A 21,389-nucleotide genomic window follows, 5' to 3' on the forward strand; every position below is an offset into this window, starting at 1 on the left:
AAAAAAAAAGAAACAAAGGAGGACAGTATATAATCATAAAGGAAACAATCCAACAAGATGTAACCATTATAAATACTTGTGCACCAAACATGGGCACACATAAGGCAGCTAATAACAATGGTGGTAATCAATAGTAATACGATAACAGTAGGGGACTTTAACATCAATGGATAGATCATCCAAACAGAAAATTAACAAAACAATGGCTATGAATGACACATTAGACCCGGTGAATCTAACAGATATGTTTTAGGATGGAATGTTCTGAATATATTAAGTGCACATGGAACATTCTCCAGAAAAAAATCACATATTGGGCAAAAAACCTCAAAAAATTGAAGTAATGCTATGCATCTTTTTCCAACCACAAAGCTGTGACACTAGAAATCAACCACAGGAGAAGATCTGGAAAAGAACACAAATACATGGAGGTTAAAAACCATGTTACTAAACAATGAATGGGTCAACCAAGATCAAAGAGGAAATTTTTAAAAATGCATGGAGACAAATGAAAATGAAAACACAATGGTCCAAAATTTGGATACACCAAAAGCTGTTCTAGGAGTGAAGTTTATAGCAATACAGGCCTCCCTCAAGAACCAAGAAAAAGCTCAACCTAACCTTACACCTAAAGGAGCAAGAAAAAGAAGAAAAAGCAAAACCCAAAACCGGCAGAAGGAAGGAAATAGTAAAGATTGGAGCAGAAATAAAATCAAAACAAAAACCATTAAAATCAATCAATGAAACCAGGAGCTGGTTCTTTGAAAAGATCAACAAAATTGCTAAACCTTTAGCCAGACTCAGTTAAAAGAGGGGGAGGGGACTCAAAATCAGAAAGAGAAACACCACCACAGCAATATAAAGCATTATGAGAATATTATGAAAAATTATATGTCAACAAATTGAACAATCTAGAAAAAATAAATTCCTGGACACATATAACCTCCCAAAACTGAACCAAGAAAAATAGAAAATTTTAACAGACTGCCCGCAATGAAATTGAATCAATAGTCACAAAATTCCAAACAGAAGTCCAGGTCCAGACAGCTTCATAGGTGAATTCTGCCAAACATTTCAAGAAGAGTGAACAGCTCCTCTTCCCAAACTATTCCAAAAAATTGAAGAGGAAGGAGAGCAATTCATTCTAGGAGGCCAGCATTACCCTGATACCAGAACTAGATCAAGACACTACAAAATAAAAGAGAACTACAGGCTGATATCTCAGTGAACATAGAGGCAAAACCCTCAACAAAGTATTAGCAAACCAAATCTAAATAACAATATATTCAAAAATTCATTCACCACCATCATGGGGGATTCATTCCTGAGATGCAAGGGTGGTTCAGTATTTGCAAATCAATTAATATGATATATCATGTCAACAAGAGAAAGTATATAAAAGCCATATGATCATTTCAATCATGCAGGAAAAGCATCTGACAGAATAGGACATCCATTCATGATTAAAAACCCTCTACAGGGCAGCCCAGGTGGCACAGTGGTTTAGCTCCAGCTTCGGCCCGGGGCGTGATCCTGGAGGCCCGAGATGTAGTCCCATGTTAGGCTCCCTGCATGGAGCCTGCTTCTCCCTCTGCCTGTGTCTCTGCCTCTCTCTGTGTGTCTCTCATGGATAAATAAATAAAATCTTTTTTTTTAAAAAAAACCTCTACAAAGTAGGTTTAGGGGGAATAAACCTCAACAAAATAAAGGCCATATATGAAAAGCCCACAGCTGGGGTGCCTGGATGAAGCAGTTGGTACAGAGTGCCAACTCTTGGTTGCAGCTTAGATCATGATCTCAGAGTTGTAAGATCAAGCCCTACATTGGGGCTCTGTGCTCAGTGCAGAGTCTCCTTGAGATTCTCTCTCCCTCTGCCCCTCCTACTTGTGCTCACTTGCTCTCAGATAAATAAGTAAATCTTAAAAAAAAAAAAAAAAAAAACACACACACACACACAGCTAACTTCATACTCAGTAGTGAAAAACTAAAAGCTTTCCCCCAAGATCAGTAACAAAACAAGGATGCCCACTCTAACTGCTTTAATTCAACATAGTACCATAAGTCCCAGCCACAGCAGTCAGACAAGAAAAAGAAATAAAAGCATCCAAATCTGTAAGAAAGAAGTAAAACTTTATTTGTAAATGACATGATATATACTATATAAAGAAAACCCTAAAAAAAAAATAAAATAAAATAAAATAAAAAAAAAAGAAAACCCTAAAGACTCCATCAAGAAACTATACCTGATAAATGAATTCAGTAAGGTTACAGAATACAAAATTATTGTACAGAGATCCAGTGCAATTCTATACACTAATAATGAAGTAGCAGAAAAAGAAAATCCTATTTATAGTTGCACCAAAAGTAATAAAATACCTGGGAATAAACTTAACCAGGGAGATGATAAATGTGTATCCTGTCATCATTGTGCAGGGCCATGCTAATCTTCTCTGTATGGTTCCAATTTTAGTATATGTGCTGCCGAAGTTAGCATGATAAACGTGTATTCTGAAAGCTGTAGAAAACTGATGAAGGAAATTGAAGATAACACAAATGGAAAAATACTCCATGCTCCTGGGTTTAGAGAATATTGTTAAAATGTCCATGCTCCCCAAAGCAATCTACAGACTTAACACAACCCCCATCAAAATGCCAACAGTATTTCTCACAGAAGTAGGACAAATAAGCCTACAATTTATATGGAACCACAAAAGACCCTGAATAGCCAGAGCAGTCTTGAAAAAGAACAACAAAACTGGGAGGTATTGCACAATCCCAGATTTCAAGATACACTACAAAGCTAAAGTAATCAAAACAGTATAATACTGGGACAAAAACAGACATAGATCAACAGAACAGGAGAACCCAGAAATAAAGCCACCATTCTATGGTCAATTAATCTTTAACAAAGGAGGCAAGAATATGCAATAGGAAAACATCTCTTCAACAGTTGATGATGGGAAAATAGGACAGCTACATGGAAAAGAATGAAATTGGGCTGTTTCTTAACTATACAGAAAAGTAGACTCAAAACGTATTAAAGACCTAAAATGGGGCAGCCCAGGTGGCTCAGTGGTTTAGCGCCGCCTTCAGCCCAGGGTGTGATCCTGGAGACCCGGGATCGAGTCCCACATCAGGCTCACTGCATGGAGCCTGCTTCTCCCTCTGCCTGTGTCTCTGTGTCTCTGCCTCTCTCTCTGTCTCTCATGAATAAATAAATAAAATCTTAAAAAAAAAAAAAAGACCTAAACGTGAGAGTTAAAACCATTAAAATCCTAGAAGAGAATATAGGCAGTAATTTATTTGACATCAGCTATAACAATATTTTTCTAGGTATGTCTTCTATGAAACAAAAGCAAAATATATTATTGGGACTTCATCAAAATTAAAAGATTCTGCACAGCTTTTTTGTGGATTGTGATGCGGGACTGTGCCGAGGACGTCGGATCTTCCTGCCCTCCTCCCCTCCCACCTTTACCCTGAAGCCCCATAATAAAACAGTTTGAAATCAATCAATCAATCTTTTGCACAGCAAACAATAAAAACCTGTGGAATGGGAGAAAATACTTGCAAATGACCTCCCATAAAGGGTTAATATCCAAAGTATATAAAGAACTTGTACAGCTCAATACCAAAAAAAAGAAAAGAAAGAAAGAAAAAAATAATCCCTGGACGCTTGGGTGGCTCAGCAGTTTAGTGCCTGCCTTCGGCCCAGGGCCTAATCCTGGAGTCCTGGGATCAAGTCCCATGTCGGGCTCCCTGCATGTAGCCTGCTTCTCCCTCTGTCGGTGTCTCTGCCTCTCTGTGTCTTTCATAAATAAATAAATTTTTAAAGATCTTTAAAAGAAAGAAAAAGAAAAACCATTTTAAAAATGGGCAGAAGAATGAATATTTCTCCAAAGAAGAGATGGCCCACAGGCACATGAAAAGATTATCAGCATGACTCCTCATTAGGGAAATGCAAATCAAGACTACAATGAGATGTCATCTCACACCTGTCAGAATGGCTAAAATAACATGACAAGTGTTGGTGAAGATACGGAGAAAAAGGAACCCTTGTGCACTGTTGGTGGGAATGCCAACTGATGCAGCTACTGTGGAAAATGATATGGAGGTTCCTCAAAAAATGAAAAATAGAATTACTACATGATCCAGCAATTCCACTACTGGGTATTTACCCAAGAAATAAGAAAACACTAATTTGAAAAGTTATATGTGCCTCTTTGTTTATTGTAGCATCATTTACAATAATCAAAATATGGAAGCAACTGAGGTGTTCATAAATAGATGAATAGATAAGGTAGTAGTATATATGTATAAAATGGAATATTACTCAGCCTTAAAGAATGAGATCTTGCCATTTACAACATGGAGCTAGAGAGCATAATGCTGAGTAAAATAAGTCAGAGAAAGACAAATACCAGTATGATTCCACTCCTATGTGAAATCTAAGTGAAAAAAAAAAAGACTTTATAGAACAAATATGGTTACCAGAGGGGAGGTGGGAGGGAGGATGGGTGAAATAGATAAAAGGAATTAAGAGTATATTTCTCAGGATGCCTGGGTGGCTCAGTGGTTGAGCGTCTGCCTTTGGCTCAGGGAGTGATCTGGGTCTAGGGATCAAGTCCCACATTAGTTCCCTGCAAGGAACCTGCTTCTCTCTCTGCCTATGTCTCTGCCTGTTTCTCTTTCTCTCTCTCTCTCTCTCTCTCTCTCATGAACAAATCTTAAAAAAAAAAAAAGTATATTTCTCATGATGAGCACTTAGTAGTATACAGAACTGTTGAATCACCAAACTGCACCTGAAAGGAATATTACACTACATTATTTATACTTGAATTTTTTAAGAACAAAAAGAAAATACGAAGGCCAGAAGACACTGGAATAACATCTTTAACTTGCTGTTAGGACACAACTGTCAACCCAGAATTCTGTATCCAATGAAAATATCATTCAAGAATGAGGGGGAAATAAGCACATTGTCAAATAAGGAAAAGCTAACAGTTCATCACCAGTAAACCTGCAATAGAAGAAATGCTAAAGGACGTTTTTAAAGCTGAAAGGAAAGAATAACAAGATACAAACTTGAATCCTCAGGATGGGATGAAAAGTACCAAAACCGAAGGAGATATTACCTTACACCTGTCAGAATGACTGTTAACAAAAAGAAAATCACAAGCATTATCGTTGAGAAGAATGTAAATTGGTGCAGCCACTAGAAAACACTGTGGAGGTTACTCTGAAAATAAGAAACATCATATGGTCAAGCTATTTAACTTCTGAGTATTTATTTGAAGAAAATGAAACACTAACTCAAAAAGACATATGCATCCCCAGGGTCCCTGCAGCACTGCTTACAGTAGCCAAGATATGGAAATAACCTGTGTAAATAAATGGGTGAATGGGTAAAAAAGACATGGTATCTATATACAGTGAAATATTATTCAACCTTAAAGAATGAAATCTTGGCACTTGTGATAACATGGATGGAACTTGAGAGAGCATTATGCTAAGTGGAAATAAACCAGAGAAAGACAAGTACTGTATGATCTCACATTTGGAATCTTAAAAACAAAGCTCATAGCAGCAGCCCGGGTGGCTCAGCAGTTTAATGCCACCTTCAGCCCAGGGTGTGATCCTGGAGACCTGGGATCGAGTCCCACGTCAGGCTCCCTGAATGGAGCCTGCTTATTCCTCTGCCTGTGTCTCTGCCTCTCTCTCTCTCTCTGTCTCTCATGAATAAATAACTAAAATCTTAAAAAAAAAAAAAGAAAAGAAAAGAAAAGAAAAAAGTTCGTAGATACAACAGATTACTAGTTCTATTTTGGTGAGCATTTTGCAGTATATACAAGTACAGAATCATGTTGTATATCGATTATACCTCAATTTTAAAAAGAAACAGGGACGCCCAGGTGGCTCAGCTGTTGATCGTCTGCCTTTGGCTCAGGGCGTAATCCCGGGGCCCCGGGATCAAGTCCTGCATCAGGCTCCCTGTAGGGAGCCTGCTTCTCCCTCTTCCTGTGTCTCTGCTTCTCTCTCTGTGTCTCTCTCATGAATAAATAAATAAAAATAAAATCTTTAAAAAAATAAAATAAAGCCAACTACATTCAGTATACAAAAGACATTTAAAATAAAAGGAACAGATTCATGCAAAGACAGAAATGGATGGAAAAAGTGATCATGCAAGTTGTAAACATAACATACTTGAGTGGCTATATTAATCTCAAACAATAGATATCAAGATAGAAAATATTCCCAGAAAAAAAAAATATTACCAGAGATAAACTGGACACTTCAAAATGATAAAGGGTCAGTTCTATAGGAAAACATAATAACCATAAATGTATATGCACCTAATAACAGAACTTCAAAATAAATGAAGCAAAATTGACAGAGAAGTAGACAATTCTGTAGTCGCATTTGGATATTTTAACACTTTCAGTAATTGAGAGAACATCCAGATTGATAGTATCTGGATTATCTGTTTTTCTGTTATTTCAGTCACCTTACCTTAGTTTAAATATTCATAAAATACTACACCCTAAGTGGGTAGAATATATATTAAGTACATCATATGCTGGGGACACCGAAATTATTCAGCAAATTTACAAGACCTGAAATCATACAGAATATATTCTGTAGCCACAGTGGAATCAAATCAGAACTCAGTAACAGTAATGTATCTAGATAAATGCCAAGTATTTGTAAATTGAACAGTCCACTTCTGAATAATCCCTGGTTCAGATAATAAAACAATCCCACTTAGAATTGCACCAAAAACCATATCTAGGAGTAAACTTAACCAAAGAGGTGAAGGACCTGTCAGTTAATATACTCTGAATACTATAAAACACTAGTGAAAGAAATTCAAGACAACACAAAGAAATGGAAAGTCATTCCGTGCTCATGGACTAGAAGAACAAATATTGTTAAAATGTCTATACTACCCAAGGCAATCTACAGATTTAATGCAGTCTCTATCAAAATATCAACAGCATTTTTCACAGAACAAACAATCCTAAAATCTGTATGGGATGAAAGAAGATCCTGAATAGCCAAAGCAATCTTGAAAAAGGAAGAACTAGAGGTGTCATGATTCCAGATTTCAATTATAAAGTGATAGTATTAAAACAGTATGGTGTTGGAATAAAAATGACAGATCAGTAGAATAGAGCAAAAAACCTAGAAATAAACCCACAATTGTATGTTCAGTTAATCTTCAACAAAGGAGGAATGAAAATACAATGGGAAAAAGTCTCTTCAACAAATGGTGTTGGGGAAATTGGACAGCCACATGCCAAAGAATGAAACTGAACACTTTCTTTCACTATACACAAAAATCAACTCAAAATGAATTAAAGACCTGAAACTATAAAAATCCTTGAAGAGAGCACATGTTAGTAATCCTTCTGACATCATCAATAGTCATCCATAGAAACATTTTTCTAGGTATGTTTCCTGAGGCTAGGGAAATAAACTATTGGGGCTACATTAAAATAAAAAGTTTCTGCACAGCAAAGGAAACAATCAGTAAAACTAAAAGGCAACCTACAGAATTAAAGAAGATATTTGCAAATGGCATGTCTGATAAAGGGTTAGTATCCAAAATATATAAGAATCTGATACAACTCAGTACCCAAAACAACAAATAATGTAATTTTAAAATGAGCAGAAGACACAAACATTTCTCCAGAGATGACATACAGATGACCAACAGGTACAAGAAAAGATATTCGATATCACTCATCATCAGGGAAATGCAAATCCAACCGACAATGAGGTATCGTCTTACCACCTGTCAGAATGACTAAAATCAAAAACACAAAAACAAGCCTTGGTGAGGATGTGGAGAAAAAGGAACCCTCCTGCCCTGTTGGTGGGAATGCAAACTGTTGTGGCCACTATGGAAAAAAATATGGAGGTTCCTCTAAAAAGAAAAATAGAACTACCCTGTGATCCAAGAATTGCACTATTGGATATTTATCCATAAAATACAAAAACACTAATTTAAAAGGACACATGCACCCTATGTTTATAGCAGGATTGTCTACAAATAGCCAAACTGTGGAAGTACCCCAGGTGTCCCTCAGTAGATGAATGGATAAAGGAGATGGGGTACATACATACAATGGGATATTATTCAGCTATAAAAAATGAAATCGGGTAGCCCGGGTGGCTCAGCGGTTTAGTGCTGCCTTCAGCCCAGGGTGTGATCCTGGAGACCTGGGATCGAGTCCCATGTCAGGCTCCCTGCATGGATCCTGCTTCTCCCTCTGCCTGTGTCTCTGCCTCTCTCTGTGTGTCTCTCATGAATAAATAAACAAAATCTTTAAAAAAAAAATGAAATCTTGCCATTTGCAACAACATGGAAAGAACTAAATAGGGGCAGCCCGGTGGCTCAGCGGTTTAGCGCCACCTTCAGCCCAGGGCCTGATCCCAGACATCCGGGATCAAGTCTCATGTCAGGCTCCCTGCATGGAGCCTGCTTCTCCCTCTGTGTCTCTGCCTCTCTCTCTCTCTCTCATGAATAAACAAAATCTTAAAAAAAAAAAAAAAAAAACTAAATAGTATAGTGCTGAATAAAATAAGCCAGAGAAAGACAGATACATATGATCTCACTCATATGTGGAATTTTAAAAACAAAACAAATGAGCAGAGGGAAAAAAGAGACAAACTAAGAAACAGACGCTTAAGAATAGAGAACAAACTGACGGTGAGCAGAGGGGAGGTGAGTGGGGATTAAAGAGTATAGTTACAAGGATGAAAAAAATAAAATGAAAATAAGAAAAGTTAATGACTTAAGTTTTACTTTAAGAAACTAGAAAGTAGGGGGATCCCTGGGTGGCTCAGCGGTTTGGCGCCTGCCTTTGGCCCAGGGCACAATCTTGGAGTCCCGGGATTGAGTCCCATGTGGGGCTCTCCCAGCATGAAGCCTGCTTCTCCCTCTGCCTGTGTCTCTGCCTATCTCGCTCTCTCTCTCTGTGTCTATCATAAATAAATAAATAAATCTTAAAAAAAAAAAAAAAAGAAAAGAAACTAGAAAGGAGGGACACCTGGGTGGCTCAGCAGTTGAGCGTCTGCCTTCAGCCCAGGGCATGATCCTGGAGTCTCCAGATGGAGTCCTGCATCGGACTCCCTACATGGAGCCTACTTGTCCCTCTCCCTAAGTCTCTGCCTCTCTCTCTCTGTGTCTCTCATGAATAAATACATAAAATCTTAAAAAAAAAAAAAAACTAGAAAGGATAAAGCATAGAGGAAAAAAAAAATCCTATTTAAGAGCAAGAAAATTAGGAAATGGAGAAAAATTAACAGCCAAAAGTTGGTTGAGAAAATTAACAAAATTTCCCACTATCTAACTGGAATAATCAAGAAGAGAAAGAAAACACAAATAACCAATATTAGGAATGAAAGAGGTATTGTCATAATAAATCTTACAGATATTAAAAGGATAATTTTAAGGTGTGAGTTTTTACACTAATAAATTTGACAACTTAAATGCCTTAAAAACTAGTTTATCCAAACTGACAAGATAAAACAACCACACGAGAAGCCCTGTATTAATTCATCAAAATTTACTATTAGAGATCTTCCCACAAAGCAAATTCTTGACCCAAATGGGTTCACTGAAGACTTCTATCAAACATTTAAGGCAAAAATAGGGGATCCCTGGGTGGCGCAGCGGTTTGGCGCCTGCCTTTGGCCCAGGGCGCGATCCTGGAGACCCGGGATCGAATCCCACATCAGGCTCCCGGTGCATGGAGCCTGCTTCTCCCTCTGCCTGTGTCTCTGCACCTCTCTCTCTCTCTGTGACTATCATAAATAAATAAAAATTAAAAAAAAAAAAAAAAAAACCAAAATAGTATCAAAAGATAGAGGCATAAAAAAAAAAAAAAAAAGATAGAGGCAGAGGCAGGGAGGGTGCCTGGCTGTCTCAGTCTGTAGAGCATGTGACTCTTGATCCTCCCCGGTCGTGAGTACAAGCCCCACGTTGGGCATGGAGCCTACTTTAAAAAAAAAAAAAAAAAAAAGGAATGGAAACACTTTGCAGCTCATTTTGTGAAGCCATTATTATCCTGATATCTAAACCTGATAAAGACAATACCAGGAGCAAATTACAGTCCATTATCTTCATGAACATAGATGCAGAGATACTTGATTGAATAGTACATAGAAAAAATACTGTCTCATAAGTTAGAGTTTTTCCCAAAAAATGTAAGGTCAGTTTCACAACAGGAAAATCAAGAATTACAGTCTCCATACCCAATTAAAGGAGAACAAACAGGGATCCCTGGGTGGCGCAGCGGTTTGGCGCCTGCCTTTGGCCCAGGGCGCGATCCTGGAGACCCGGGATCGAATCCCACATCAGGCTCCCGGTGCATGGAGCCTGCTTCTCCCTCTGCCTATGTCTCTGCCTCTCTCTCTTTCTCTCTCTGTGACTATCATAAATAAATAAAAATTTAAAAAAAAAAAAAAAAGGAGAACAAACATTATTTCAGTAGATGCAGAAAAAGCATTTGACAAAACAACATTCACCCATCAAAAAAAAAAAAAAAAAAAAAAAACTTAGCAAACCAGGGATAGAAGGGAACTTATTTTAAAAAGGGCATCTACAAAAACTTACAACTGATAAAAATGGTGAAGTATTGAATACATTCTCAAGATTGGAAACAAGGGAAAGGTACCACCTCTATTGAATACTTATCGGCTATCCTAGAATTGCAATCAAGCAAGAGAAAAAAGGTACAAAGAATAGAAAACAAGATTTTTTCTATTTGCAGATGACACAATATTTTAATATGGAAAGCTCTAAGGAGTATACAAAACAATAGCACTTATTTAATAAGGATTTGATTTAGCAACGTCCTAAGACACAAAAATAAATAGTATTTTTGTACTAGCCTAAAACAATTGGAAAATGAAAGTAAAAACCTAATCCCATTTAAAGTTTAGGGGGCAGCCCCGGTGGTGCAGCGTCGGGCTCCCTGCATGGAGCCTGCTTCTCTCTCCACCTGTGCCTCTGCCTCTCTCTCTCTCTGTATCCTCTGTGTATTCTCATGAGTAAATAATAAAATCTTAAAAAAAAATAAAGTTTAGGAACAGATTTTTTTTTTTTTTTTTTTTATTCATGAGAGACACACAGAGAGAGGCAGAGACACAGGCAGAGGGAGAAGCAGGCTCCATGCAGGGAGCCTGATGTGGGTCTCGATCCCGGGTCTCCAGGATCACATCCTAGGCTAGGCTGAAGGCAGGGGCTAAACCGCTGAGCCACCCGGGCTGCCCTAGGAACAGATTTAATAAAAAGTCTAGTTCTTTACACTGAAAACCACAAAATATTGCTGAGAAATTAAAAAAAAAAAACACTTGAAAATACATAGAGATATACTAAGTCTACAGATTGAAAGGCTCATCTTTACGGTAGTTTTCTCCAGATTGATGTACATATCAATGCAATTCCAATAAAAATCCCAGCAGGGTTGTTTTGTTTGGGAGAGAGTTTTTGTTGTTGTTTTGGTAGAAATTGACAAACTGATTCTAAAATTTATATGGAAAGGTGAAGGACCTTCAATAAGCAAAGCAAACTTGAAAAAGTTGGAAATTTTACACTGTCTTTAGAACTTAATCAAGCCAATATGGTATTTGCATTAAGATGTCAGATGCATGGATGGAAAAGAATAATATAGAGGTCCCAGAAATAGACCACATCTCTATAATCAGTGGGGAAAGGAAAAATTTTTCAGCCTGTGGTATTGGAATACTTAGATAGCTCTGTCCAACAAAAAATGAACCACAACTTCTACCTCATGCCAGAGGAATATCATTTCACAGTGGATCACAGAACTAAATACAAAACCTAAAACCATAAAGCTTTTAAAGAAAAACATAGGAGAATATCCTTGGTCATTTAGAAGTGGATACATACTTCATAGTTACAGAAAACCACCACCATAAAAAGAAAACTTGGAAAATGAGAATCAAAATTCAGAAATTATGCTCATCTAAACACAACAAGCCACACTGGAAGAAAATATCCACAAATCCTGTCTGATAAACAGCCATATTCAGGATATATAAGAAACCATAGCTCAGTAATAAAAAGATAAACCACCTAATTTAGAATGGCCAATTTTTTAAAGATTTTATTTAACAGAGAATAAGCACAAGCAGGGAGAGTGGCAGGCAGAGGAAGAGGGAGAAGCAGGCTCCCACTGAGCAGGGATCACAATGTGGGACTCAATCCCAGGACCCTGGGAGCATGACCTGAGCAGAAGGCAGATACTCCACCAACTGAACCACCCAGGTGCCCCATGGCCAAATATTTGGACACTTCACAAAAGGAGATGTAGGAACAGTCAATAAGTCTATGAAAAGTGCTGAACATCATTAGTTATCAGGGAAATACACATTAGAACCACAGTGAAACACTACTATACACCACTAGAGTGGCTAGAAGTTTAAAAGACAACCTATGTTCATGAAGCTGTGGAGCATCTGGGATTCATTCTGTAATAGGTGTGTAAAACACTACAACGTCTTTGGGAAGCAGTTTAGCAGGAGAGGGGTGTGTGTGTTGTGTGTATGTGATCAAATACACATAAAATTTAACAATTTTGATGATCATGTGTTTTGTTTTCCTTCATTGTTTTAACATGGTGTATCATATCAACTGATTTTAGATGCTGAACCATCCTAGCGTTACTGGACTAAATCCCAGTTAGTCACAGCACATGATCCTTTAATGTGCTGCTGGATTCTGTTTGCTATTTTGTTGAGGATTTTTCCATCAGTATTCATAAGGGATATCGATCTGTGGTTTTCTTGTCCTGTCTTTGTCAAGCTTTGGTATTGGTAATGCTGGCCTCATAGGTTGAGTTAGGAAGTGTCCTCTTCAATTTTTTTGGAAGAGTTTAAGAAGGATTGGTGTTAATTCTGTTTAAGAGGTTGGTAGAATTCACCAGTGAAGCTGTCTGGTCCTGGGCATTTCTTTGTTGGGAAGTTTTTAATTACTGAGTTGAACATCTTTACTAGTTATAGGTCTACTCAGATTCTCATTTCTTCACAATTCAGTCTTAGTAGGTTGTAGGTTTCTAAGAATGTTAATTTCATCTAGGTTCTCCATGTTGTTGAGGTACAACTGTTCATGGCACCCCCTTATAATCCTTTTATTTCTGTAAAATGGGTAGTAATGTCCATACTTTTTTCTTTATTTTGTTCTTTTGTCCCACTATTACTTCTGCTTTTAATAATTTGAACCTTCTCTTTTCCTCATCTGTCTAGTAAAGATTTTTTAGTTGTGTTGAACTTTCAGAGAACTTTTGGTTTTATTGATTTTCTCTGTATTTCTATTCTCTATTTTACTCTGTTCTAGTCTGTTCTTCATTTCTGCTAGCTTTAAGTTAGGTTGTTGAGAGTTTTCTTTTTAATGTAAGTACTTAGAGCCATAAATTTCCCTGTCACCCCTACTTTTATTTCATCCCATTACTTTCTAGATGTTATGTTTTCATTTCCATTTGCCTCAAGGTATTTTATAATTTTCCTTGTGATTTCTTCTTTGGCCTGTTGATTGTTTAAGAGTGCATTGTTTGGGATCCCTGGGTGGCGCAGCGGTTTGGCGCCTGCCTTTGGCCCAGGGCGTGATCCTGGAGACCCGGGATCGAGTCCCACGTCAGGCTCCCAGTGCACGGAGCCTGCTTCTTCCTCTGCCTGTGTCTCTGCCTGTCTCTCTCACTGTGTGCCTATCATAAATAAATTAAAAAAAAAAAAAAGAGTGCATTAATTCCCACATACTTGTGAATTTTCCAGGTTACTTCTATTGATTTCCAGTTTCATTCCAAGTAGAATAAGTACTTTGTATGATTCTCATCTTTAAAATGTTTATTATGACTTGTTTTGTGGCCTAACATATATTTTATCTTAGAGAATGTTCCACTTGTGCTTAAGAAAAATTACATACCCTAAGTGTTGTTAGATGAAGGTCCTCTTAATGTCTGTGAGGTCCCATTGGTTTTTATTGTTCAAGTTCTCGATCTCATATTGATCTGTTTTATCCATTATTGAAAGTGTGGTATTGAAATCTCCAACGGTTATAGAAGTGTCCATTTCTCCCTCCAGTTCTGTCAGTGTTTTCTTCATGTATTTTGGAACTCTGATGATTGGTTCATATAAGCTTATAATTGTTGTATCTTCTTGGTAAATTAACCTGTTTATCAATATATAATGTCCTTCTCTGTGCCTGTTTTTGACTTAAAAGTTTATTTTGTCTGATAACACAACCATCTCAGCTCTCTGTTGGTTATTTGCATGGAAAATCTTTTGTAGGGGCGCCTGGGTGGCTCAATTGGTTGAGCCTCTGCCTTTGGCTCAGGTCATGGTCCCAAGGTCCTGGGATCTGGCCCTGCATCAGACTCTCTTCTCTGCAAGGAGTCTGCTTCTCCTTCTCCCTCTGCTGTTCCCCCTGCTTGTGCTCTGTTAAAATTTTCAAAAAAAGAAAAAAGTATTTTATAGGCAGAGTATAGTTCGATAGGGTTTTTGTCCATTCTGCCAGCTATGCCTTTTGATTGGGGAGTTTAATCCACTTACATTTAAAATAATTACTGATGAGGAAGGACTTACTTTTGCCATTTTACTTGTTTTCTTGGTGTCTTAAAGCTTTTTTGGTCCCTCATTTTCTTCCCTTACTGCCTGCTGTTTTGTTTGATATTTTTGTAGTGGCACATTTGATTCCTTCTGTGTTTAAGATTTTATTTATTTATTCCTGAGAGACGGAGAGAGAGAGAGAGGCAGAGACACAGGAGGAGGGAGAAGCAGGCTCCATGCCAGGAACCCGACGCAGGACTCGATCCCGGGACTCCAGGGTCGCGCTCTGGCCCAAAGGCAGGCGCTAAACCACTGAGCCACCCAGGGATCCCCTGCATGTCTTTTAGGTCCTGTAGAAAGTGGAATTACAAATTAAAATTTGTAACAGTAATATTGCTTTTTAATATTTGCTTGTGTGATTATCTCTACTGGAGATTTTTACAGCTTCATATGACTTGGAGTTACTGTCTGGCTTCTTTTCACTTCAACCTGACAAGTTCCCTCTGGCATTTCCTTTAAGGCAGATCCAATGCTAATGAGTCTTCCCCATTTAGTGTTTATCTGAGAGTGCTGTCATTTCTCCCTCATTTTTGAAGAACAGTTTTCCTAGATAAAGAATCTCAGTTGACAGGTTTGTCCTTTAGCACTTCACATCGTTTCTTTCCCTGCCTACCAGCCTCCAAGGCTTCTCCTAAGAAATCAGCTGAGCATTCTACAGAGAATTTCTTGTAAGAAGTCACTTTTCTCTTGCTGCTTTTATGATTTTTTTTGTTTTTGGCTTTTGACAGTTTGGTTATGATGTGTCACAATATGGTTCTTTTGGGGTTTCCCATATTTGGAGTCATTTAGTTTCTTGGTTTTATAGATTTAGGTCTTTCTTCAGATAGCCTCTGCTCCTTTTCATCTTGACTGGACTCTGATAATGCATATATTGGTCCATTTGATAATGTCCTGTAAGTCCTTTAGGCTCTTGTCATTTTTCTTTCTCCTTCTCAGACTTGATAATTTCAAATGTCCTTTCTTCAGATTTGTTTTGTTTTGTTTTCTTCCACCTGCTCATATTTCCTATTGAATCTCTCAGGTGGATTTTTCAAATCTTTTTTTTTTTTTGTATCTTTCAGCTCTGGAATTTGCTTGGGTCCTTTTTATGATTTCTCTTGTTGCTATTCTTATTTGGTTCATATATCATTTTCCTGATTTCCTTTAGCCCTTTGTCCATGTTTTCCTTTTGCTCTTTGAGCATATTTAAGATGGTTGTTGTAAAGTCATTAATAAATCCAGTGCCTGCTTCTTCAGGGATGGCTTCTGCTAGCTTATTTTCCTTTTTTTTTTTTTTAATAGCCTGCTTTCCTGTTTCTTCGGCTTTGTGTTAAAAATTGGATATGGTGCAGTAGGGGGGAACCCATCTCACAGTCTTCCCTCTGGGGCAGGGGAACCCACATTGCAGTCTGCAGTTTGCTCTGCGCTGGAGAAGTTTCACTAATAAGCCAGGCACTCCAAGCCCTGGGCTTAGCCCCACATGAAAGCTGAAGTTCCCTTCAGGTTGTTTCTGCACATCTTGCCTAGGCCCATGTGTGGTCCACTCATTTCCACTCTATGTACTGCTGCTGTTGAATGTGTAACATCTGTGTCTTCTCCCAGCTTGTCCTTGCGGCCTCACACGGCCTACTGAAGGTCTCCACTGATAATCTCTTGCCCCTGGCGTCTATGTGTCAGTCAACTACACACACCTTTCCCAAGCACTAGCCATTGCTTTTGCATGAGAGAGCAAAGCTAGGGGAAACAGACCAGTCCTTTGGGCAGCCACCAGACAGGTTAGAATTTTGTAAATAAGATCAGCTCTCCTCCCTCCAGTTCAAGGGAAGCAGCTAGAAACAGGGCTGCCGCTTCCCGACCAAGATTGTGCCAGGGACCTGGTGGGGCGAGGGTGATGCCATGATACTTTATACCATTTTGAATTTGGCTTTTTTAAAAACATTAGAGAGCATGAGTAGGGGGAGTGGCTGAGGGAGAGGGAGAAGCAGTCTCCTCACTGAGCAGGGAGCACAATGCGGGACTCAGTCCCAGGACTGTAGGGTCATGACCTGAGCCAAAGGCAGACACCGGACTGAGCCACTCAGGCTCCCTTTGAATGTGGCTTTTCTTGACTGGCCTTTTCTGTAACTTTTGACTCTTTTCCAGAGTTCCCATTAGGTTATTTTAGCCAGCATGGTGGTGACTGATGAAGGCTTGGAACATTTAAAGCCATTAAATCAGTTTCTTTTGTATACAGCTGGTCAGGTGGGGCCCCTATAATAGGTGTCCATTCCTCCCAGCCACCTGTGTTGAGTATCTTGGGTAGCAAGAGTGCGTAGGCATGAAGACAAGGTGAAATGGTGTCTCTGCCTTCTGAGTGGAAGTAGGGCGTGAGCACCAGACATCTGTCATGTTGTACTTTGGAGCACAGTGCTGACAGCTGTCCCATGGACCAGGTCCCAGAAAGGAAGCTTCTACGCTCACAGGTGTCCTAGGTGGGGGCTTGGGCCACAGATAATCTCATCAGGAAACACAAGGGCCCGGAACATCCTGTGCACCTGCCACATTGGGCCCAAGAGAACCGGAGTATGAGGGACCTCCCTGACCCCCAGCAAGTCAGCTGCTTCTGTGCACATCGGAAAGGGCAGCACAGACCGAAAAGACCCTGGAGCCGGGACTGCTGGACTGAGCGAGCCTCTGCCAGGAGAGCCCCCGCCCCAGAGCACAGCTCCCTGAGGCTACCTGCGGCCCTCAGGGGGAGATTGCCCCTCCCCGGGATAGCCCCCTGCCTGCGCTGTGGGGTGCCGCCCTTCCCGGGCCTGGGCCTGTGGTCGTTGGGGGCCTCTGCAGCCCAGGCCCAGCGGGGACAGCAGCCACCAGAGGGCTGGTACAGAGGCAGCAGCTCCTGGCCTCAACTTGCCCCTGGGATGGGTCCAAGGGGAGGAGTGGCCAGGGTGCGGAGGGCTCCCAGCCCCGAGAGCAGTTTTCTCCAGGTCTTGAGCCCCTGGGCTCTCGGCCGGATGGCGGCCACTCCAGGGACTCGTCCGCTCGGCCCCGCCCTTCCGCAGCACTGCTGGCGGCCGACGGCACCTGCTGCACCCCTGGCGTCCCCCGACAGGCCCTACCACTCCATGCTGTCTGTCCCAGGTGCCAGGGGAGCCCCAGAGGGAAGGCTCTTCCCTCCAGGGGGGGTGGGAGCACCGCGCCTCCCCCCCACCCCCTCCCCTTCTGTATGAGCTGCTGATGGAGCCTTGGGCCACCTCCCTGACCCTGCTCTCCCGCCCTCTGGTCACCTGCCCCCGTGTGACCCTCTGACCCTCACAGGCACGCATCCGGCTCCGGAAGCCCCTGCCTCCCTGTGGACCTCCCCTCACGCTTTTCTCCAGGACACTTCAGTGAAAGCAAGACCTGATTTACAAAAACTAGCTCCCTTATCTCTCAAGATAAACCTACCTTTTTCCCAGATCTTTATTTTCATTTTTTGGCAAATCTCTCTGGAATCCTGAAGCTGTTCTGAAATAGTCTGACTAGACATAAAAATTACTCAGCTCAGAGGTTTGTTTTTCTTGTTTTACCTCAAGGCTCTCAAGGGTGTTCAGAACTTTTCAAATAAAATAATTGGTCTAAGATGAGCAGCAGCCGCTAGATCCTTCTTTAGGAAGGGGGGGGGGGGTTGTCACCTTTGCAGACCCGGCACCGGGGCTGGAAACATCTTTTTGGTGGAAGGATGGCTGGTTGGGGACTGGCAGCCAAGCACATCACAGGCCAAGTAGGCTCTTACTGAGGAGCTTCAGCCAGAAGCTTCTAGGTTGAGAAAAGCAAGGGTGGGATAGGGCCGTCGTCAGGCCCTCCTGGTGCAAGGCCGCCCCACCCTGGGGACACCCGGTCGTGGCCCAGCTGGATCTCTGGCTGGTATGATGGTCAGCTTCTCCCTACTGGCTCCTGGGGCTGCTCTGTGAGCACAGCCAGGCCCCAGAGTCTCAATTTGGGCATTTTCTGCTTTACAGACTGATGAGGAGAAGCGGCAGGACTTACCTGTGGTGATGCCAGTTTTTGACAGAAACACCTGCAGCATCCCCAAATCCCAGATCTCCTTCATCGACTACTTCATCACCGACATGTTCGATGCTTGGGACGGTAAGCGCTCCTACAGCATCGCCCTCAGAAGCAAATGGGGAGCTGCATGCTAGGGACTGGATAGAGCAGCTGCTTCTAGAACAGACTCTTAGGGAGGATTGAGAAGGACTGAGCCTTCCCTGAGGACACCCGGGGCCTGGGTGCTCTTCCCGCCAGCCCCCTTCCTGTTCACTGCCTCAGCCAACCCCCCTCCATCTGCTTCCTGCAGCCTGTTCCCCACCTGCTGTGAGGGGGGTGGAAGTGAAGCCCCTGGGGAGTCAGGAGAACCAGTCAGGGCTGGGAGCAGAGGGGGCTCACTCCCTTCCTGACCCCCCCACACACACACACAGGAACAGATTCACTCCCTTTTCTGAGTGGTCAGCTCCCTGGGCAATGGCGGGGGGGCAGCCACTGGGCCAAAGCAGAGTGGACCTGAGTGAACCCGGGGTCGGGATGCAGCAGGATGAGAGTCCCCGCTGCCCCCCCCTTTCTTCAAATGGCCCAACCACCTCTGTGGCTGGGAAGGAGCTCACAGCCCTGTCTCTTCCTCCAGCCTTTGTAGACCTGCCTGAGTTAATGCAGCATCTTGACAACAACTTTAAATACTGGAAAGGACTGGACGAGATGAAGCTGCGGAGCCTCCGACCGCCCCCCGAATAGTGCCGCCCGCTGCCTGGGCCCTGAAGCTTCATCCCTCCCCTCATCTGGAATTCCTGAGGGCAGCTGAGTCCCTCGGTCCTTTCAGTATTAGGCAGAATGGTGCCCAGGTCTTCAGAGCCTGTGAAAGCACATGGGGACAACACTGCCCTTCTCGAGCCATCATCTGATGCCATTGCCACCAAGTGCGACTTAGTCTGCCACACTCGGCCTGTGGCTCTTCAGAAAGTCACAGGGGAACCGGTTTGCGCTAGCTTTCCTTGTAACGAGCTCAGAGTGACCCTCCAAAGGACACTGATGGATTTCCTGCCGGTCTTGTTGCAAACAATTTCAACTGTGTCCAGCACTTAGCAACAGCTCATGGCAATCGGAGCTTTAGCAACTTTTTCACATCATAGAAGGTGCAATCACTCACTTTGGAACACTACTGAAAGTGACTTCTCTTTTGAAACTGAGTAGCAAATGAAAAATGCAAAGAAATTTTGAATTATTAAATACAAAGAAATTTTGAAGTTAATTAATATCAATTATTAAAATGTTTTATTTATTTTATTAGAAGTTCAATATTTTCTATGAATTTTGAAATACTTCAAAGCCAAAGCCAACTTTAAATGCCATGACCAAATTTACATGATTCATACTCATTAAATATGTATTACTTGGTATACAGACTTATTTTCATAACGCAAATTAAAACTATAAAATGACACATTTTTATTGCACTACAGAAATATTTGTGTATGTTAAACTCTTTTCTGATTGACGCTAATTGGGAAAACCTGTCTTGGGGCAGGGGGTGGGGTCTGAGTCTGAAACGCTCACGAAGAGCTGCTCCTCTGTATAGAAAGCAGAGCTCTGGAACTGCTTGATGGGCTTTGCAGGCACCTCCCCATAGTCAATGAACTTAAGACCTAACATATTTTTCCTAAAATTTTATAATTGAATTCCCAAAACTCTGCCTTATTTTATAGTGTTTCTACAAGATATTCCCTCCCAAAGAACAAAAATGGAATATTTAGTGAGCTGACATTTTATAACCAATCTGTTTTCATCTGAGGTGGGAATCTTTGATTCCAGAAATTTATAAAGGTTCTGTATCTTCACGTTTTGAATAAATGTAGTAGTACCATAAAAAAAAAAAAAAGACACATGATGACATGTCAGAGTGCTTGTCATTTTATTTTAAAGTTGTATTTTTTTCCCAGATAAAAATGAAATTAAACTATTTGTTTTTAAGAAATCATGTGTCACCTTTTCTTTGGAGTTTTCTAATACTTAAAATATTTCATTTCTTCCTTTAAATAAAATACCTTTCTTTATATTACAGAAAAGATTAATAGTTAAATGACTTTTTCAATGTCACAAAAGGACAGGTGAATCTGGTGAAAACTTCTCAGCCCTCGGTACCCATTTGAGGCTGTCAGGGCTGGCTCCTCAAAAATCCCTTTTTCTAAGGAAACAAAAGCCCCTTTTCCTGTGAGAAGACATTTGACCAACGTTGGTAATTGTGGACCAAGGTGGAAGAAAGCCCTCTCATCTACTCTCCCCAGGGTGCCAGGAAAGAACAGGAAATGACTCCCATGACTAATTCAACCATCATGAAGCAGGGAGAGCAGTGCCTGCGATGTCTAGAATCTGCACTGCCCAGAATACCCAATAATCTGGAAGAGACTTTATGAAGAGAATGCCTACAATGTTTGAGGAGAGAAAAGCAATAGAAACCATAAGATAAACCAAGATAATTTAAGAGATAGATTGGGAAAAGAACCAAATAGACATTCTAGATACGAAGAATATAGTCATTGAAACAAACAGGAAACTTCACAGGTTTAACAGAAAGCCAGACATAACTAAAGAGAGTAGTAGTAAATTGGAAGACCTGAAGTTGCTCCCCATGCAGCACAGGGGTTTTAAATTGAAGCAAAGTAGGGGCATCTGGGTGGTTCAGTTGGTGAAGTGTTTGCCTTGGCTCAGGTTATAGTCTCAGGGTCCTGGGATCAAAGCCCCCATCGGGCTTCCTGCTCAAT

The 21,389-nt window shown here is 40.9% G+C and overlaps 1 protein-coding gene and 1 non-coding gene across 9 annotated transcripts in view; one reads left to right on the forward strand and one right to left on the reverse strand.

Moving 5' to 3' along the window:
* PDE8A (phosphodiesterase 8A) overlaps positions 1-20,602 on the forward strand; it is a 157,302-nt gene extending 136,700 nt beyond the window's left edge. For 7 of the 8 annotated variants that reach the window (XM_077873460.1, XM_077873399.1, XM_077873409.1 and 4 more), the window contains 2 exons: positions 18,597-18,726; positions 19,259-20,602. In XM_077873460.1, coding sequence (XP_077729586.1) covers positions 18,597-18,726; positions 19,259-19,365 — 237 coding nt within the window. In that variant the 3' untranslated portion in view covers positions 19,366-20,602. Of the gene's footprint in view, positions 1-3,333; positions 3,513-18,596; positions 18,727-19,258 lie in introns of those variants that run through there. The other variant, XM_077873446.1, reaches the window with a different exon arrangement.
* On the reverse strand, positions 2,389-2,494 carry LOC144304270 (U6 spliceosomal RNA). The gene has a single exon (XR_013371196.1). It is a non-coding gene; the product is annotated as a U6 spliceosomal RNA (small nuclear RNA).
* Positions 20,603-21,389: the final 787 nt, after the last annotated feature.

The sequence above is a fragment of the Canis aureus genome, chromosome 2 (assembly GCF_053574225.1).
Source record: "Canis aureus isolate CA01 chromosome 2, VMU_Caureus_v.1.0, whole genome shotgun sequence".
NCBI classification, from domain to species: Eukaryota; Metazoa; Chordata; class Mammalia; order Carnivora; family Canidae; genus Canis; species Canis aureus.